Here is a 19,283-nt window from a genome sequence, read left to right on the forward strand (position 1 = left end):
CTAGGTGCTAACCAAGCAAACAGGAGTAAGAGGTGAACAGATGAGGAGCAGGCAGCATGCTCTTTCCCTGAAGCAAGGACTAGGGTGACCTATCTGCTGCAGAGGTTGCTGAAGGAGCATGAGCATTGGAGTTGGAGGGATCTTGGTTCAAATCCTGCCGCATCTCTAACCCTGAGCCATTATAATAACTGCTCACTACGTTCCAGGCACTTTGGTAAGTGCACTACATGAATTATCTCTTTTTATCCTCCCAACAGTACCTCATCCCTCTGTATACAGAATGAGAAACTGAGGCACAGAAAGGTTAAGTAACTTGCCTAACCTAGCAAGTGGTGGAGTGGGATTAGAACCAAGACCATCTGACTCCAGAGCCAACTTTCCTCACGATTGCCCTACACAGCCCAACCTCCAATCCTGTTTCCTCATCTGTAAAGGGTATATAATAGTATAGCTCCTGCGAGTTGATATATAAATGAAACATTTCTATATTTAAGCACCAGACATGGTGGTAGAATATTTTTTTTAAATAGCTATTCAGATTGTAATCCTTCCAATTTCGAAGGAGGAGCATGATAATCTGGAGAACATATAGTACATGATTTTAGTTACAAATAACATTTTTGAAACCTGAAGTGCCATTAGAAAAAAAAAAACCTATTTTAAAATTAAGTTTGATTATATATCAGAGAAAACACAAAAAACAAGTAGCTTAAACAGACAAGAATTTATTGTCACATAAAAGGAGTTGAGTTTGATAGTCCGGTTCCTCCTATTTGGACCTCAGGGTCCAAAAATGACTGATGGAGCTTCCATCACTGTATCTGCATTCCACCAGCAGGGAGGAGTAGGGGGAAAGAATAAGGAGATAAACCTCCCAGTTGAGTTGGTTCCCTTAAGAAGGACTCCTACTTAGTCTGGGCTTGGGACTGACAGATGGCAGGGTACAATAGCCCCCATCCCCCGCCAAAGCAGGAAACACCACGGTGATGGTGCCGTCATGCACCAGAGCTCCCTGTGCATCAGGCTGAGGCTGGACTCTGCCTCTCTTCTACCCCTGCCTTCTCCTGCTTCTCTCACTTCCTTACAGGTTTCTCCTTCAAAAAAATCACTTGCACAAGAATCTCCATCCTGAGCTCTGCTTCTAGGAACCCCACAGTGTGTTCTTTTTCAGCCAAAATCTGCCTCCTCATAATTTCACCCACGTTCTACCGTGTTGAGTAATCCAGAATAAATGGAATTCTCTTCCATAGAGTAGCACCTTTATAGGTTGAAACATAGCTGTAAAAGAGGAATGTAATAACATGTACATATCATTTGGCTGTTGACAAAGAGCTCTTGTGTTCATTTTCTCATGTACTTGAACGCTCCCTCTCCTTGACGGTAGATAGTACTATTTTTTTTTTAAATTCATTTTTGGCTGCATTGGGTCTTCGTTGCTGCGTGCCAGCTTTCTCTAGTTGTGGCGAATGGGGGCTACTCTTTATTGTGGTGCGTGGGCTTCTTATTGTGGCGCACGGGCTTTAGGCACGCCGGCTTCAGTAGTTGTGGTGCATGGGCTTGGTTACTCTGCGGCATGTGGGATCTTCCAGGACCAGGGCTCAAACCTGTGTCCCCTGCACTGGCAGGCAGATTCTTAACCACTGCGCCACCAGGGAAGCCCAATAGTGCTATTTTTACAGATGAGGAACCTGAAGCTTAGATAGTGACTTCGCCAGGGTCACCTGGAAAGTAAACGGTGGGGCTCTGAGCAAGAAGGTCTCAAGACAAAGCCTCAGACAAGGTGCATTAGTTTCCTAGGGCTGCTGTGACACAGTGCCACAAGCCAGGTGACTTCAAACAACAGAAATGTCTTCTCCTACAGCTCTGGAGGCTGGATGTCCAAAATCAAGGGGTCAGCAGGGCCATGTTCCCTCCAAAGTCTCTAGGGGAGGAGGAGCCTTTCTTGCCTCTTCCTAGATTCTAGTGACCCCAGGTGTTCCTTGGCTTGTGCCAGCATAACCCCAATCTCTGTCCACCTCTGTCCTCACGTGACCTTCTTCTCTATGTCCTCTCCCCTTCTTATAAGGACATTCTCATTGGATTTAGGGCTCACCTTAATCCAGTATGACCTCATCTTGATCATTAACTAATTACATCTGCAAAGACCCTATTTCCAAATAAGGTCACATTCAAGGTTCTGACTGGACACGGATCTTTGTGGGACACTATTCAGCCCACTACCCATAGGATTTTAACTTTCAGAAGATTTATTTATCTCCAGGTTTCATTTGTATGTGTAGACAAGGAACAGTCACTTTCACGCACATAAATTCATGCTCTTTTTTGCACCTTGCTCCTGGCTCTCTCACTAGAGGGACATATGCAGGCAGGAAGAAATGTGGAGGGCCAGCCCCTTCAGTGCGCTGATGGTATGCCTGCCGAGGTCCATGTCTTCTGGTCTGCACTGGCTTCTGAAAGGCCTCCTCCATAAGGGCTGCTGTCTTTCATGTCCTGGGATGCATGCCAAGCCTGGCACATCAGAAATGACCAGTGAATCTCAGTAGCTTATTGAAAGGTGTCCTGACTTTCAGGGTGTTTGGTTCAGCAGGGTTGTTGCTGTTTTTCAAAGATGTGCGGAAGGCTACACAAAGCCCCTCTGTGTCCAAGTCCTTCCCCAACCAAGTTTTTACAGTTAAGGCTTTTCAGAGGTGGGGAGAAGTCTGCTCTCAGAATTTAAAGCAGAGATCAGAAGTCAAGGGGCATAATGAGTGTCTTAGTCAGTGCAGGCTGCTATGACAGGATTCTGTAGACTGGGTGTCTTAAATATCAGACATTTACTTCTCACAGTGCTGGAGTCTGAGAAGTCCAAGATCAAGGTGCCAGAAGATTCAGTTCCTGGTGGGGATAATGTTCCTTGCTTGTGGATGGCCCCCTTCTTACTGTGTCCTCCCTCACATGGCAGAGAGAGAGGGGCGGGGGAGGGGGAGAGGGAGAGGGAGAGGGAGAGGGAGAGGGAGAGCATGCGCATTCTGGTGTCTCTTCTTATGAGGGCACTAATCCCATTTTGGGGGCCTACCTTCATGCCTTCATTTAAACCTAATTATCTTCCAAAGATCCCACCTGTAATACCATCACATTGGGGGGCAGGGCTTCAACATATGAACTTTGGGGAGGACATAATTCAATCCATAGAAGTGACCCTTTCAGCAGGGGAGTCAGGATCCAGAACAACAGAGCAGAGACTGACATGGTAAAGTCCTTTGTAGGATTCCTTTCTTGTCTCCCCTGACAGTTTTCCCCTTAAAGAGAAGTAGGTCTGTGTGCTGATTTTGGGGCAGCAAGGCAAAAGGCAGCTGAGGAGACTGGGTTCCACCACAAGGGCCAGAAGGGGCAGATTGGATGGAGGGGAGCATAGCAGGCAGACTGACAGGGATCGTAGCAGGGAGAATGGAGAGCAGGGTTAGCTGGTCTTGCCTGGAAAAGGGAATCCAGGCTTATTAATGAACAGATATATCCATCCAATATTGTGCTGTGACCACAGAGCATTAGTTGACATTCTTGGTTGTGATAGATAGAACCAACCTCATCTCAAACTGTCTTAATCAGACAGAGGAGTTTGTGACTCATGTAACTGGAAACTTCAGGCATGGCTGGATCTAGGTGCTCACATGGTATCGTCACACACTCCTACCTCCTAGTTTTGCTTCCTCCTTATTGTCTTCTTGCTGAGGCAGGTGCTCCTTAAGTGGTGGGAAACAGTACCACCAGACACTTGGTTGTCCCAGTGAAGAGTGCTTTTGTGACAGACTGTGTCATTGGCTCCAGTTCTTCACCCCTTTCTGACCTATGCCCTTTGCCATGTAACTCTGCAATGTTTGACCACATGACTTGCTTGAGCCAAAAGAATGAGGTAGAAGTGACAGTGGCAGCTCCGAGCCTAGGCCTTAAAAACCTTGTCTATTTCTCCTAGCTCTGTTGTGCTCCTGTCATTCCCATGAAAGAAATGTGCCCAGGCTGGCCTGCTGGTTACAGCAGGAGGATGAGAGACATGCAGCAGAGCTGAGTTAGTCTTGCCAAGGTGAACGTAGATCAGCCGGTCACTAGACACATGACTCAGCTCAGGTAAGATTAGAGAGCTGAACCCCTCAGATACATGAGAAATCACTGAGATGACAACATGGAACTCTTACGGCTTCTTTCTCAGACATTCCAGCAGAAGTTGGGTTTCGGGACGTGACCTCTGCCCCAGTGGCCGAAGCTCCTCCTAGGGGATAGGGGGCGCTCTGAGTCACGGCGGGTCATGGCGGCGCTCTTTCTCAGCCTCTTTGGTTCGGACTGAGGCTTTCGGGACGGCGGCGGGAAGATGGCGGCGCCCAGGGAGCGACTTGGAGCCGTAGAGGCAGAGGGGAGCTCGGGTCGCCAGGGGAGCTCCGGAGTCGAGGTGGTGGTTTCCTCCGATCCCGCCCCGCCCGCCCCACTGTGCCCTCACGGTGGGTCCGCGTCTGGGCTCAGCCTGGCTGTCGGGAGCCAAGGGGCGTGGGTGAGCCTGAATGTGCCGTGGGCTTTTAGGGCTCCCGGATCCAGATCCCCCTCTCTCTCCCACCGAGTGTGATATCTAGAAAACGCTCCTTCCTCGGGAAATTGTGGTTTTCCACTTACTTAAGAAACCGTCATAGAAAGTCCCCACTGTTGTGGTTTTGGCTTTACGGCTGTTACATGTTTTTTGAAGGGACGAGGCAGAGGCTAGGCAAAAAGGATATGTGTTATTGAGTAATTCCCGTTGCCAAGTACTTGAAGATTTCATTTGTTGTTTTACTGTCTTTTCCATTAAACTTAAAAAAACGTTAGGGAGCACGATAGAATGAATTCTTGCTTAACTGACCCAGTTTTTCTTGCGGAGAGAGAGTGTGTCCAGCTCTAAAAGCTCAGATTTTCACTGAAAGGATAACTGAGCGGAGGTGGCAGAATGCTCAGTTGTTTGGACTCCGTCTTTGTTGTGTCAGGACCCAGGCCGTTCACCATGTGGACTGCACCTGTACTGACAATAGCATTTTCTTTCTGGAGAGACCAGTTTCCAAAATTTATTTCTTAAGTAGTCTTTGCCTGAATGTTGTGACTTTGGGGAAAAAAATATTATTAAACAGAGTAGTGCATTTAATTGTGACAAATTGTGCATAAAACTGAAACAAATTTTGTTTAAAGGCGATGAAAACTAGGAACTTGAGGTAGATGACTGTTTGACTTATTTTTTCCTATTCTGGAACTAGGACCCACTCTTCTGTTTGTAAAGGCGAACCAAGGGAAAGAAGAAACACGGAGGTTTTATGCCTGCTCAGCTTGTAGAGATAGAAAGGAATGTAATTTTTTTCAATGGGAAGATGAAAAGGTATATCAACTTTTTGGATATATATATATATATATATATTTTTTTTAATTGTTGATGTCTGTGACATTTCATTGAGAATGTATGAGATAAATCTCTTAAGAGATGAAGATACCATGTTTTTTGATTTGAGAGACTGGAGTTTATATTTTACTCTGAACTTAACTCTGATTACTGATGTCTTAAGCTACTGTCTCAAAGTCTGAGTTCCCTTTAAGGCTTTCTGAGGTGTTAGCATTGGTTTTGCCAATATAGATTTCTCCCTAAAGAGTGCAGGTCATTATCATTCCAGGTAGTGCTTTAGAAAAACACTTTGGGAAGCATTTGCATTGACCATCCCTTATTCCGCTACTGGATGACTGATGAAGGCACTTAGAGATACAGTTATGAGCTTGGAATTCTCTTGGACTCAGCTCCAATTAAAGTTTCTGAAAGTTTTTTTTTTTTTTTTTTTTTTTGCGGTACCCGGACCTCTCACTGTTGTGGCCTCTCCCGTTGCGGAGCACAGGCTCAGGCTCAGCGGCCATGGCTCACGGGCCCAGCCGCTCCGTGGCATGTGGGATCCTCCCGGACCGGGGCACGAACCCGTGTCCCCTGCATCGGCAGGTGGACTCTCAACCACTGCGCCACCAGGGAAGCCCTGAAAGTTTTGACTAGAAAGCTTTCAGCTTTGTTAGGTTTGTTGGAAGTCTGTATGCCACTCTTCTGTAGACTCGTTAAGATCACTATCTGTGAATTAATCCCTCAGTGGTTTAATATGTTGGTTATTGTTTCAAACTGCTCTAGAATTTTCCCAGGTTAATGTGTTTTGTTTTCCTGTGGAATGAATGCTTGTTTACAGATTAGAGTTGCTCGAATTTCTGGCCTTTTGATGACAGAATGCGATACCAGTTTTTCTAGGATAGTAGCAAGTTTGATGGTTTATTAAGTTTATTTTGTACTCTGTTTCAGTTGTCAGGAGCCAGACTTGCTGCCCGAGAAGCCCATAACCGAAGATGTCAGCCTCCTTTATCCCGTTTGCAGTGTGTGGAAAGGTACTGATGCCGTGTTATTTTCATTTATTATCCTATTGTTATTTTTTCCCTCAGTGCCTTTAAGTTTACTTTCAGTAATTAATTTCTTTTTATTGTGGTAAAAAATATATATAAGATAACATGTGCCAATTTAGTGACATTAATTACATTAACAGTGTTGTGCAACTATCACCACTATCTGTTTCCAAACTTTTTCATCACCCCAAACAAATTCTGTCACCGGTAAGCAATAACTCCCCATTCCACCTTCCTCCCATCCCTGGTAACCTCTAATCTACTTTTTGTCTCTATGATTTGACCGTTCTGGGTACCTCAGATAAGTGGAATCATCAATATTTGTCCTTTTGTGTCTGGCTTATTTCACTTAGCGTTGTGTTTTCAAGGCTCATTCATGTTGTCTGTCGTATGTATCAGAACTTCATCCTTTTTATGGCTGAATGATATTCCTTTGTATCCATGTACCATATCTTTTTATTTTTATAAATTTATTTATTTAGTTTTTGGCTGCGTTGGGTCTTCGTTGCTGCATGCGGGCTTTCTCTAGTTGCAGCGCACAGGCTCTAGGCATGGGGGCTCAGTAGTTGTGGCTCGCGGGCTCTAGAGCGCAGGCTCAGTAGTTGTGGCACATGGGCTTAGTTGCTCTGTGGCATGTGGTATCTTCCCGGACCAGGGCTCAAACCTCTGTCCCCTGCACTGGCAGGCAGTTTCTTAACTACTGTGCCACCAGGGAAGTCCCTGTACCACATCTTGTTTATCCATTCATCCATCAGTGGACACTCAGGTGTTTCCACCTTTTGGCTATTGTGAATAATACTCAGTACATGTTGGTGTATAGATATCTGTTTGAGCCCCTGTTTTCATTTCTTTTGCATATATACCTAGGAGTGGAATTACTGGATAATATGATAATACTATGCTTCGTTTTCTGAGGAACTACCAACCTGTTTTCTTCAGTGGCTGCATCATTTAACATCCCCATCAGCAGTGTATGAGGGTTCCAATTTCTCTCTGTCCTGGCCAACACATATTATCTTCTGTTTTTTTGATTACAGCCATCCTAGCAGTTGTGAAGTGGTATGTCACTGTACTTTTGATTTTCATTTCCCTCATTATTAATTATGTTGACCATCTTTTCATATGCTTTTTGGCCATTTGTATATCTTCTTGGAGAAATGTCTATTCAAGTCCTTTGTCCATTTTTAATAAGGTCATTTGTCTTTTTGTAGTTGAGCTGCAGGAGTTCTTTATATGTTCTAGATACTACACTCTTACCAGATGATTTGAAAATATTTTCTCTCATTCTGTAGATCGTCTTTTCACTTTCTCAATGATGTCCTTTGATACACAAGCGTTTTTAACCTTGATGAAGTCTAGCTTTCAATTTTTTTGTTGCTGTTGCTTGTGCTTTTGGTATCATAGCTAAGAATCCATTGACAAATCCAATCTCATGAAGATTTACTGTAATCTTCCTTTTTGAAATACTAAACCAAGCAAACAAACAAAAACTTTTAAAAGCTGTAAACATCTGTTTTTAAAAATATTAAAAATTTTATTTATTTATTATTATTATTTATTATTATTATTATTTTGCGGTATGCGGGCCTCTCACTGTTGTGGCCTCTCCTGTTGCGGGGCACAGGCTCCAGACGCGCAGGATCAGCGGCCATGGCTCACAGGCCCAGCCACTCTGCGGCATGTGGGATCTTCCTGGACCGGGGCACGAACCCATGTCCCCTGCATCGGCAGGTGGACTCTCAACCACTGCGCCACCAGGGAAGCCCAACTTTTTGTTTGTTTGTTTTTGCGGTACGCGGGCCTCTCACCACTGCTTTTTTTTTTTTTTTGTCGTACGCCAATTTTTTATTTTTTTATTATTTATTTATTTATTTATTTATTTTTGGATAGACTAAGTAACTTGCACATTTTATTACTAAACTTTCTCAAATTAAATATATTTATGATATTTATGTGTTTGAAACCCATTTACATGATGTCATCTGACTCTGGTTTTTTTTTTTTTTTTTTAAACACTATTTATTATTTCTTTTAACAAAGTTAATCAGTTATACATATACATATGTTCCCATATCCCCTCCCTTTTGCGTCTCCCTCCCACCCTCCCTATCCCACCCCTCCAGGCGGCCACAAAGCACCGAGCTGATCTCCCTGTGCTATGCGGCTGCTTCCCACTAGCTATCTACCTTACGTTTGGTAGTGTATATATGTCCATGCCACTCTTTCGCTTTGTCACAGCTTACCCTTCCCCCTCCCCATATCCTCAAGTCCATTCTCTAGTAGATCTGTGTCTTTATTCCTGTCTTACTCCTATGTTCTCATGACATTTTTTCTTAAATTCCATATATATGTGTCAGCATACAGTATTTGTCTTTCTCTTTCTGACTTACTTCACTCTGTATGACAGACTCTAGGTCCATCCGCCTCATTACAAATAGTTCAATTTCATTTCTTTTTATGGCGGAGTAATATTCCATTGTATATATGTGCCACATCTTCTTTATCCATTCATCCGATGATGGACACTTAGGTTGTTTCCATCTCCGGGCTATTGTAAATAGGGCTGCTATGAACATTTTGGTACATGACTCTTTTTGAATTATGGTTTTCTCAGGGTATATGCCCAGTAGTGGGATTGCTGGGTCATATGGTAGTTCTATTGTAGTTTTTTAAGGAATCTCCATACTGTTCTCCATAATGGCTGTACCAATTCACATTCCCACCAGCAGTGCAAGAGTGTTCCCTTTTTTCCACACCCTCTCCAGCATTTATTGTTTCTAGATTTTTTGATGATGGCCATTCTGACTGGTGTGAGATGATATCTCATTGTAGTTTTGATTTGCATTTCTCTAATGAGTAAAGATGTTGAGCATCCTTTCATGTGTTTGTTGGCAGTCTGTATATCTTCTGTGGAGAAATGTCTATTTAGGTCTTCTGCCCATTTTTGGATTGGGTTGTTTGTTTTTTTGTTATTGAGCTGCATGAGCTGCTTATAAATTTTGGAGATTAATCCTTTGTCAGTTGCTTCATTTGCAAATATTTTCTCCCATTCTGAGGGTTGTCTTTTGGTCTTGTTTATGGTTTCCTTTGCTGTGCAAAAGCTTTGAAGTTTCATTAGGTCCCATGTGTTTATTTTTGTCTTTATTTCCATTTCTCTAGGAGGTGGGTCAAAAAGGATCTTGCTGTGATTTATGTCATAGAGTGTTCTGCCTATGTTTTCCTCTAAGAGTTTGATAGTGTCTGGCCTTACATTTAGGTCTTTAATCCATTTTGAGCTTATTTTTGTGTATGGTGTTAGGGAGTGATCTAATCTCATACTTTTACATGTCCCTGTCCAGTTTTCCCAGCACCACTTATTGAAGAGACTGTCCTTTCTCCACTGTACATTCCTGCCTCCTTTATCAAAGATAAAGTGACCATATGTGCGTGGGTTTATCTCTGGGCTTTCTATCCTGTTCCATTGATCTATCTTTCTGTTTTTGCGCCAGTACCATACTGTCTTGATTACTGTAGCTTTGTACTATAGTATGAAGTCAGGGAGCATGATTCCTCCAGCTCCGTTTTCCTTTCTCAAGATTGCTTTGGCTATTCGGGGTGTTTTGTGTTTCCATACAAATTGTGAAATTTTTTGTTCTAGTTCTGTGAAAAATGCCAGTGGTAGTTTGATAGGGATTGCATTGAATCTGTAGATTGCTTTGGGTAGTAGAGTCATTTTCACAATGTTGATTCTTCCAATCCAAGAACATGGTACATCTCTCCATCTATTTGTATCATCTTTAATTTCTTTCATCAGTGTCTTATAATTTTCTGCATACAGGTCTTTTGTCTCCTTAGGTAGGTTTATTCCTAGATATTTTATTCTTTTTGTTGCAGTGGTAAATGGGAGTGTTTCCTTGATCTCACTTTCAGATTTGTCATCATTAGTATATAGGAATGCCAAAGATTTCTGTGCATTAATTTTGTATCCTGCAACTTTACCAAATTCATTGATTAACTCTAGTAGTTTTCTGGTAGCATCTTTAGGATTCTCTATGTATAGTATCATGTCATCTGCAAACAGTGACAGCTTTACTTCTTCTTTTACGGTTTGGATTCCTTTTATTTCCTTTTCTTCTCTGATTGCTGTGGCTAAAACTTCCAAAACTATGTTGAATAAGAGTGGTGAGAGTGGGCAACCTTGTCTTGTTCCTAATCTTAGTGGAAATGGTTTCAGTTTTTCACTATTGAGGACGATGCTGGCTGTGGGTTTGTCATATATGGCCTTTATTATGTTGAGGAAAGTTCCCTCTATGCCTACTTTCTACAGGGTTTTTATCATAAATGGGTGTTGAATTTTGTCGAAAGCTTTCTCTGCATCTATTGAGATGATCATATGGTTTTTCTCCTTCAATTTTTTAATAAGGTGTATCACGTTGAGTGATTTGCGTATATTGAAGAATCCTTGCATTCCTGGAATAAACCCCACTTGATCATGGTGTATGATCCTTTTAATGTGCTGTTGGATTCTGTTTGCTAGTATTTTGTTGAGGATTTTTGCATCTATGTTCATCAGTGATATTGGCCTGTAGTTTTCTTTCTTTGTGACATCCTTGTCTGGTTTTGGTATCAAGGTGATGGTGGCCTCGTAGAATGAGTTTGGGAGTGTTCCTCCCTCTGCTATATTTTGGAAGAGTTTGAGAAGGATAGGTGTTAGCTCTTCTCTAAATGCTTGATAGAATTCGCCTGTGAAGCCATCTGGTCCTGGGCTTTTGTTTGTTGGAAAATTTTTTATCACAGTTTCAATTTCAGAGCTTGTGATTGGTCTGTTCATATTTTCTATTTCTTCCTGATCCATTCTTGGCAGGTTGTGCATTTCTAAGAATTTGTCCATTTCTTCCAGGTTATCCATTTTATTGGCACAGAGTTGCTTGTAGTAATCTCTCATGATCTTTTTTATTTCTGCAGTGTCAGTTGTTACTTCTCCTTTTTCATTTCTAATTCTATTGATTTGAGTCTTCTCCCTTCTTTTCTTGATGAGTCTGGCTAATGGTTTATCAATTTTGTTTATCTTCTCAAAGAACCAGCTTTTAGTTTTATTGATCTTTGCTATCATTACCTTCATTTCTTTTTCATTTATTTCCGATCTGATTTTTATGATTTCTTTCCTTCTGCTAACTTTGGGATGTTTTTGTTCTTCTTTCTCTAATTGCTTTAGGTGCAAGGTTAGGTTGTTTATTCGAGGTGTTTCCTGTTTCTTAAGGTGGGATTGTATTGCTATAAACTTCCCTCTTAGAACTGCTTTTGCTGCATCCCATAGGTTTTGGGTCCTCGTGTCTCCATTGTCATTTGTTTCTAGGTATTTTTTAATTTCCTTTTTGATTTCTTCAGAGTTCACTTGGTTATTAAGTAGTGTATTGTTTAGCCTCCATGTGTTTGTATTTTTTACAGCTCTTTTCCTGTAATTGATATCTAGTTTCATAGCATTGTGGTCAGAAAAGATACTTGATACAATTTCAATTTCCTTAAATTTACCAAGGCTTGATTTGTGACCCAAGATATGATCTATCCTGGAGAATGTTCCATGAGCACTTGAGAAAAATGTGTATTCTGTTGTTTTTGGATGGAATGTCCTATAAATATCAATTAAGTCCATCTTGTTTAATGTATCATTTAAAGCTTGTGTTTCCTTATTTATTTTCATTTTGGATGATCTGTCCATTGGTGAAAGTGGGGTGTTAAAGTCCCCTACTATGATTGTGTTACTGTCGATTTCTCCTTTTATGGCTGTTAGTATTTGCTTTATGTATTGAGGTGCTCCTATGTTGGGTGCATAAATATTTACAATAGTTATATCTTCTTCTTGGATCGATCGCTTCATCATTATGTAGTGTCCTTCTTTGTCTCTTCTAATAGTCTTTATTTTAAAGTCTATTTTGTCTGATATGAGAATTGCTATTCCAGCTTTCTTTTGGTTTCCATTTGCATGGAATATCTTTTTCCATCCCCTTACTTTCAGTCTGTATGTGTCTCTAGGTCTGAAGTGGGTCTCTTGTAGACAGCATATATATGGGTCTTGTTTTTGTATCCATTCAGCCAATCTGTGTCTTTTGGTGGGAGCATTTAGTCCATTTACATTTAAGGTAATTATTGATATGTATGTTCCTATTCCCATTTTCATAATTGTTTTGGGTTCGTTATTGTAGATCTTTTCCTTCTGCTGTGTTTCTTGCCTAGAGAAGTTCCTTTAGCATTTGTTGTAAAGCTGGTTTGGTGGTGCTGAACTCTCTCAGCTTTTGCTTGTCTGTAAACGTTTTAATTTCTCCATCAAATCTGAATGAGATCCTTGCTGGGTAGAGTAATCTTGGTTGCAGGTTTTTCTCCTTCATCACTTTAATTATGTCCTGCCACTCCCTTCTGGCTTGTAGAGTTTCTGCTGAGAGATCAGCTGTTATCCTGATGGGGATTCCCTTGTGTGTTATTTGTTGTTTTTGCCTTGCTGCTTTTAATATGATTTCTTTGTGTTTAGTTTTTGACAGTTTGATTAATGTGTCTTGGCATATTTCTCCTTGGATTTATTCTGTATGGGACTCTCTGTGCCTCCTGGACTTGATTAACTATTTCCTTTCCCATATTAGGGAAGTTTTCAACTATAATCTCTTCAAATATTTTCTCAGTCCCTTTCTTTTTCTCTTCTTCTTCTGGAACCCCTATAATTCGAATGTTGGTGCGTTTAATGTTGTCCCAGAGGTCTCTGAGACTGTCCTCTGTTCTTTTCATTCTTTTTCCTTTATTCTGCTCTGCAGTAGTTATTTCCACGATTTTATCTTCCACCTCACTTATCCGGTCTTCTGCCTCAGTTATTCTGCTATTGATCCCATCTAGAGTATTTTTCATTTCATTTATTGTGTTTTTAATCGATGCTTGATTCATCTTTAGTTCTTCTAGGTCCTTGTTAAATGTTTCTTGCATTTTGTCTATTCTATTTTTTATTTTTTATTTTTTTTAAAGTTTTTTTTTGATGTGGACCATTTTTAAAGTCTTTATTGAATTTGTTACAATATTGCTTCTGTTTTATGTTTTGGTTTTTTGTCTGTGAGGCATGTGGGGTCTTAACGCCCTGACCAGGGATTGAACCTGCACCCCCTGCATTGGAAGGCGAAGTCTTAACCGCTGGACTGCCAGGGAAGTCCCTAAAAATCTGCATTTTTAAAATGTTTTATTGGGTGAACTGGAATTGAGTCATAGATTTAATTTTTTGGCAAACTTGTGAAAAGAATTCATCCCTCTCCTTTGTTATAGGTGTTGTGTTCTGTGTGCTGGGAGAGACTTCTTAAGAAGCCTCTGTCTGGGTTGCTGATGACAAATAGGTTTTCACTCTCATGATAACTCCTGCTGGATACCTGGGCTGCTGTGTTTAGAAGGATTCTGAGGTCATATCTAGGCTAAGTGTAAAGGAATACTGGGATCTGTTAAAAATGTCTTTTTGAGCTTCTTAGTAGCTTTTAAAGTCCTTTGATAGGGGAGGCTTTTCTTGAGATAACTTGATTGCCTCTTAACTGCAGTACTTAATCAGTGATTAAGTCTACTTAATTTATGGGAATTAAATCAACAACAAAAAATGTAGAAAAAGGAATTAATGTAAATTGAGCACCACTGAGCTAGGCACTATGCGAGGTGTTTTCCATGATATATTGTTTAAATCCTGCCAAGATGGTTTACTTAGATGAGAAAATTGAGGGTTTGGAGAAGTTAAGTAACTTCATCAACTTCATACTGTTAGAATGAATGAGCAGTGACTCAAACTTATGTCTCCCAGATTCTAAAACAGTATTTTTAAGCATATAAGCAGATAGTAATTAATATATGATGTGTAGTGATTTAATTTAAGGAGATATAAGGATATAAAACAGAGTTATATAGAGATATATTATTATGAGGTTATTATAATGAGATAGAATATTGAAGATACAGAAAGAAATATATCACTAATGGTTTCTCCCTTTGAACCCATCACCTTGGTCATTTTGTAGTCTTCCTTCTGGCCTTTTTTCCTATGCAAAGTTTTGTTGTACAAGATTGTGGTCATCATGTGGACATAGTTTTGTACTCTGCCGTATCACTTTTAGCTGATAAGCATGTACTTCATATTATTACATAAGGATATTGGTGATGCAGTTACACTCTATAAGAAAATTTAGATGATCTTCTTTCCTTGCGTAATAAGATTTTAGTCTGGAGCTAAACCACTGTGCAAGTCTTTGTACAACCAGAGTATGGTTTTTGATACTGAAGAATTTTTGAAATTCACATTTCATGTTAATTAGAATTTTAAAACACTGGCTAGACTATGGAATATTAAAGAATTTTCAAAAGGTTATTTCTTGGGGGCCATAATTTCATCTGTTATTTAGTGCTGATTCTTGAGAGCATGTCTTAATAAAGTCATTTTCAACATCCTAAATCATCTGCGACCCCAAACCTCAGATTTTGTTGTCCAAGCCTCCATCCATTCCATCCACCCAGTCATTTATTCATTCTTTGTTGAGGGTTCAAAAAGAACTTAAAATGCCAGTAATGGAGTTGAGATATATTTAAACATAATACAGTACAAAAGAAGAATGTTTTGTGTTGACAGTATTCATAGAAAAGATTTAGTACTCTGGAAGGTCAGAAGCTTTACAGCTAACTTGTGCCTTAGCTGATCAATTCAGTTTAAGGATATAGTATTCGAACAGGTTTTGGAGGATGGGTAAAAGTCTTTGCTTTTGAAATGTAATATCACTGATTTCACTGGATCACTTTATAGTTGATGCTCTTATGCTTTCTTACATGCTTTCGACAAGAGTGAAAAGTTTGAAATCAGTCATTTCTCAAAATTAAAAATTTTGCCTTTTTAAAACCAAAGGCTTACTAAATTACCTCTTCTATGTTATTAATTACTTACTTACTCTCTTAGTGTGTCTTCAGCTTGAGACTGGCAGATTATTCTTGTGTGTAAACGGATGTAAGGATGACGTACTGTTACTTGAGATTATAATTGTTTTCTAATTTAACTTTATACAACTCATTTATGTTATCTTAAATAACTACTATATTTGAAAGTGTTAAAATGCATTAAAACATTATACCTATTCTATAAAGCAAACTTTTTATCTGCTACTGTGACATAACAATAGCTTTTCATTGACTGATTTAGTTTTGAAATTATTAGAAAGGAATAGTGGTGGCTATTGAGATAAATTGACCTTTCTTACTTGATTTTTATTATGGAACTGGCAGTGCTGCACAGACTTCTAGGTTCTACAGAATAGGATTTGATATTCATTTTTCTAATTTCAACCATGCCTTATATTTCATATGTGTTCAGTTGACAGATTTACATTTTGTGCCTGAGACTTGACTTTCCTTATAGTTTTTAGCTGCCTGTTATGCCCTGAAATGTGTTATTCTATTATGTAGTATGTTGACATCTTTATCGTGACCGCTGAAGTCTTAGGGAAGATATATTTTAATGCTAAAATCAGCATTAATTTATGTGCATCCTGATAGTTTTGTTTAGTTGATATTTCATTCGGTTATGGTTTTTTTTCAGAGCTCATTTAAACTCGGATTTTCAAGGTCTTCTATTAGGGAAATGCCATAAACATAATTTGTCTACTCCCAGAAAGTCAAATGGAACATCAAATGGAGATCAATAAAAATGACATTTCAAAATGCTAGCCTGCAATTTGTGAGTCATGCTGAGCCATGCAGCAGAATGAATTTCTTCTCCCCCCTGGGTATGTGTAGTAAGTACAAATGAGGAAGGAGCACTGAGTAATCCTTAGTTCCTGAGAGTCTCAAGTTCTTCCTACCAAACTTAAGAAAAATCCCTTGTGTCCGAATGTTACATTTAAAGCCATACAGTTGAATGATAATGATATAATTTTGAATAGAAATATGCACAAGATCTCAGTTGATCTTTTGTCAAGAGAAGGTTAATAAACTAGCAATGAAAGCTTTCTGAAGGACAGTTTTGACCAGGCACAAAATACACTAGTGGAGGTTCATTTAGCATTGTTCTTTTTTCCCTTCATTTAAAAATAATTAAACTTAGTGCCTTAAGATAGTCCCATGTAGTGAGTGAATTGCCACACTAGCCCCTCGCTTTGAACTTTCATCTCTTCCTGGTGATTTTGCAGCTTCTGCTGCCTTCAGTTGGCTTCACTTGGTGTGTGATAGGCCGTCCTTTTGACCATATTTAAGTAGCAGAAGCTGGCACAGCATTATCTATTTGGGGAGCTTCCTTTCTCCTTTTTCCTATAAAGCCGTTGATTGTTTTCATCATTCATTCAATGACAACTATTTACTTCTCTAATATCAAAAGTGTGCTTCTGCTCCATTCCTCTGTTTTGGTCCCTGAGTGCATGTACAATAACTTTGTGTTTTGGGACTGAGTCATAGGATAATGGCAGTGACACTCCACCTACAGTCTGGCTGATGGCAGTTATAAATCATGTCTCAATATCCCAGATGCTAAAATGTGAAAATGTTTGCATCTTAGAAGTGATTGGATTTTGCTTTGTGATCCAATCTGACAGGCTTTCTTTTTTTTTTTTAATTAATTAATTTATTTGTTTTATTTTTGGCTGCGTTGGGTCTTTGTTGCTGCGCGTGGGCTTTTCTCTAATTGCGGCGAGCAGGAGCTATTGCCGCTACCTCGTTGAGGTGAGTGGGCTTCTCACTGCGGTGGCTTCTCTCGTTGCGGAGCGTGGGCTCTAGGTGTGCGGGCTTCAGTAGTTGTGGCATGCGGGCTCAGTAGTTGTGGCTTGCGGGCTCTAGAGCGCAGGCTCAGTAGTTGTGGCTCACGGGCTTAGTTGCTCCGTGGCATGTGGGGTCTTCCCAGACCAGGACTCAAACCTGTGTCCCCTGCATTGGCAGGTGGATTCCTAACCACTGTGCCACCAGGGAAGTCCCCAGGCTTTCTTTTAATGGGTGGGTTTAGCCCGTTTTCATAGCGGATATGACAGATATGCTTGGTCTTAGTTTTGTTATATTATTTTTATTGCTTCTTTTTATGCTCTTTCACTCTATGGTCTGTGTTTGTTTTTCTTTTTTTTCTTTTTTTTTTTTTTCTTTGCGATACGCGGGCCTCTCACTGTTGTGGCCTCTCCCGTTGTGGAGCACAGGCTCCGGATGCGCAGGCTCAGTGGCCATGGCTCACGGGCCCAGCCGCTCCGCAGCATGTGGGATCTTCCCAGACTGGGGCACAAACCCGTGTCCCCTGCATTGGCAGGTGGACTCTCAACCACTGCGCCACCAGGGAAGCCCTGTTTTTCTTTTTTTAATGCGTGTTTCTTCCGTATTTTTGTTCTAATGGTTGCCTTTGTAACTTTTTAAACCATATTTAATTCTTTTTTTTTTAGATTGCCTTCCTCGATCTAAAAATGAGAAATGATTACTTAATATGTTTCTTCTTCCTCTCTCTTTCCTTCTCTATAATTACTATCAGATTTTTTTTATTAATAATTTTTTAAAATTAATTAATTTATTTTTATTTTTGGCTGCCTTGGGTCTTTGTTGCTGCGCGGGCTTTTCTCTAGTTGCGGCAAGCGGGGGCTACTCTTCCTTGCGGTTCACAGGCTTCTTATTGGGTGGCTTCTCTTGTTGCAGAGCACAGGCTCTAGATGCACAGGCTTCAGTAGTTGTGGCACTTGGGCTCAATTACTATCTGATTTTAGTTGGTTATTTCTTTTTACGGTTAACCTTTATGCCTTTGAATATTGCTTATAGCTCTTTTACTTGGTTTTTCAGTTTTAAATTATATCTTTTGGCTGATGGCTCTAAAATATGAGAAAATCAATATACTTTTTGATTTCCCTTTCCCTTTCTCTTCCCATACCAGTTTTATTTGGTTTTATATTATTTACATTTTGTACTCTAACTGTAATACCCATATTTTTTCTGTTTTTAGTCTGTGGTCAAATAGATTTAGTGCTGACTGATAGCCCCTTTGCTGTAGTTTCTGCACTCATCTCCTATTTGGCTGAAATTCATCCTCTAGCAGTTTTAATTTTTTTTTAAAGCCTTTTATTAATCAAAAAAATTTAAATCAAAATATCTGTGGCTATTGTATGATTCCATTTATATAAAAATATATAAATCATAGTAACTTCTTTCCTACACAGCTTTTTATTTTCCTCCTAGTTAATAACAGTTTTGAATTTATTTGTTGTTATAGTGACTATTTGCTTAATTATTTACGTGCTTCAGAAATGATTCAACTGCAAACTCTCTGCCTGTTGTCTGAATCCCTTCAGAACATTCAAATGTAGCATAATCTATTGGTTTCATCTTCTTGGAGAAATTTGTCCTTGAGCTTTCAGAAATGTTCCCATTTGTAATGGTTGCCCTTTCTCCTTGGCATCCAGCTGTCCAGGAGGTTCTTCATGAAGGATCCAGGTAATATAACTATATAACCTGAGTTCTTCCAAGTCCAGAAATATTTAATTCCTTTATTCTTTTTTTTTTGAAAAGTAGAAATTTGATCTCTTTATTTTTTCTTTTACATATATATTTTTTAAATTGAAGTATTGTTTAATTTACAATGTTGTGTTAGTTTCTGGTGTACAGCAAAGTGATTCAGTTCTCTCTCTCTCTCTCTCTCTCTCTCTCTATATATATATATATATATATATATATGTTCAGTTATATATTCTTTTTCAGGTTCTTCTCCATTATAGTTTATTATAACATATTGAATATAGTTTCCTGTGCTATACAGTAGGACTTTGTTATTTCTGTTTTATATACAGTAGTGCGTATCTGCTAGTCCCAAACTCCTAATTTATCTCTCCTCACCCACCTTTCCCTTGTAGTAACCATAAGTTTGTTTTTTATGTCTGTGTAACTCC

At 39.8% G+C, this 19,283-nt stretch overlaps 1 protein-coding gene across 1 annotated transcript in view; it reads left to right on the forward strand.

Moving 5' to 3' along the window:
* The first annotated feature begins 4,335 nt into the window (after positions 1 to 4,335).
* ZCCHC4 (zinc finger CCHC-type containing 4) overlaps positions 4,336 to 19,283 on the forward strand; it is a 53,269-nt gene continuing 38,321 nt past the window's right edge. Inside the window, 3 exon segments of the mRNA XM_082611391.1 lie at positions 4,336 to 4,469; positions 5,247 to 5,365; positions 6,314 to 6,396. Of these exon segments, the coding sequence (XP_082467517.1) occupies positions 4,343 to 4,469; positions 5,247 to 5,365; positions 6,314 to 6,396 (329 nt within the window). The 5' untranslated portion in view covers positions 4,336 to 4,342.

The sequence above is a fragment of the Mesoplodon mirus genome, assembly GCF_964341445.2.
Source record: "Mesoplodon mirus genome assembly, chromosome: 2".
NCBI classification, from domain to species: domain Eukaryota; kingdom Metazoa; phylum Chordata; class Mammalia; order Artiodactyla; family Ziphiidae; genus Mesoplodon; species Mesoplodon mirus.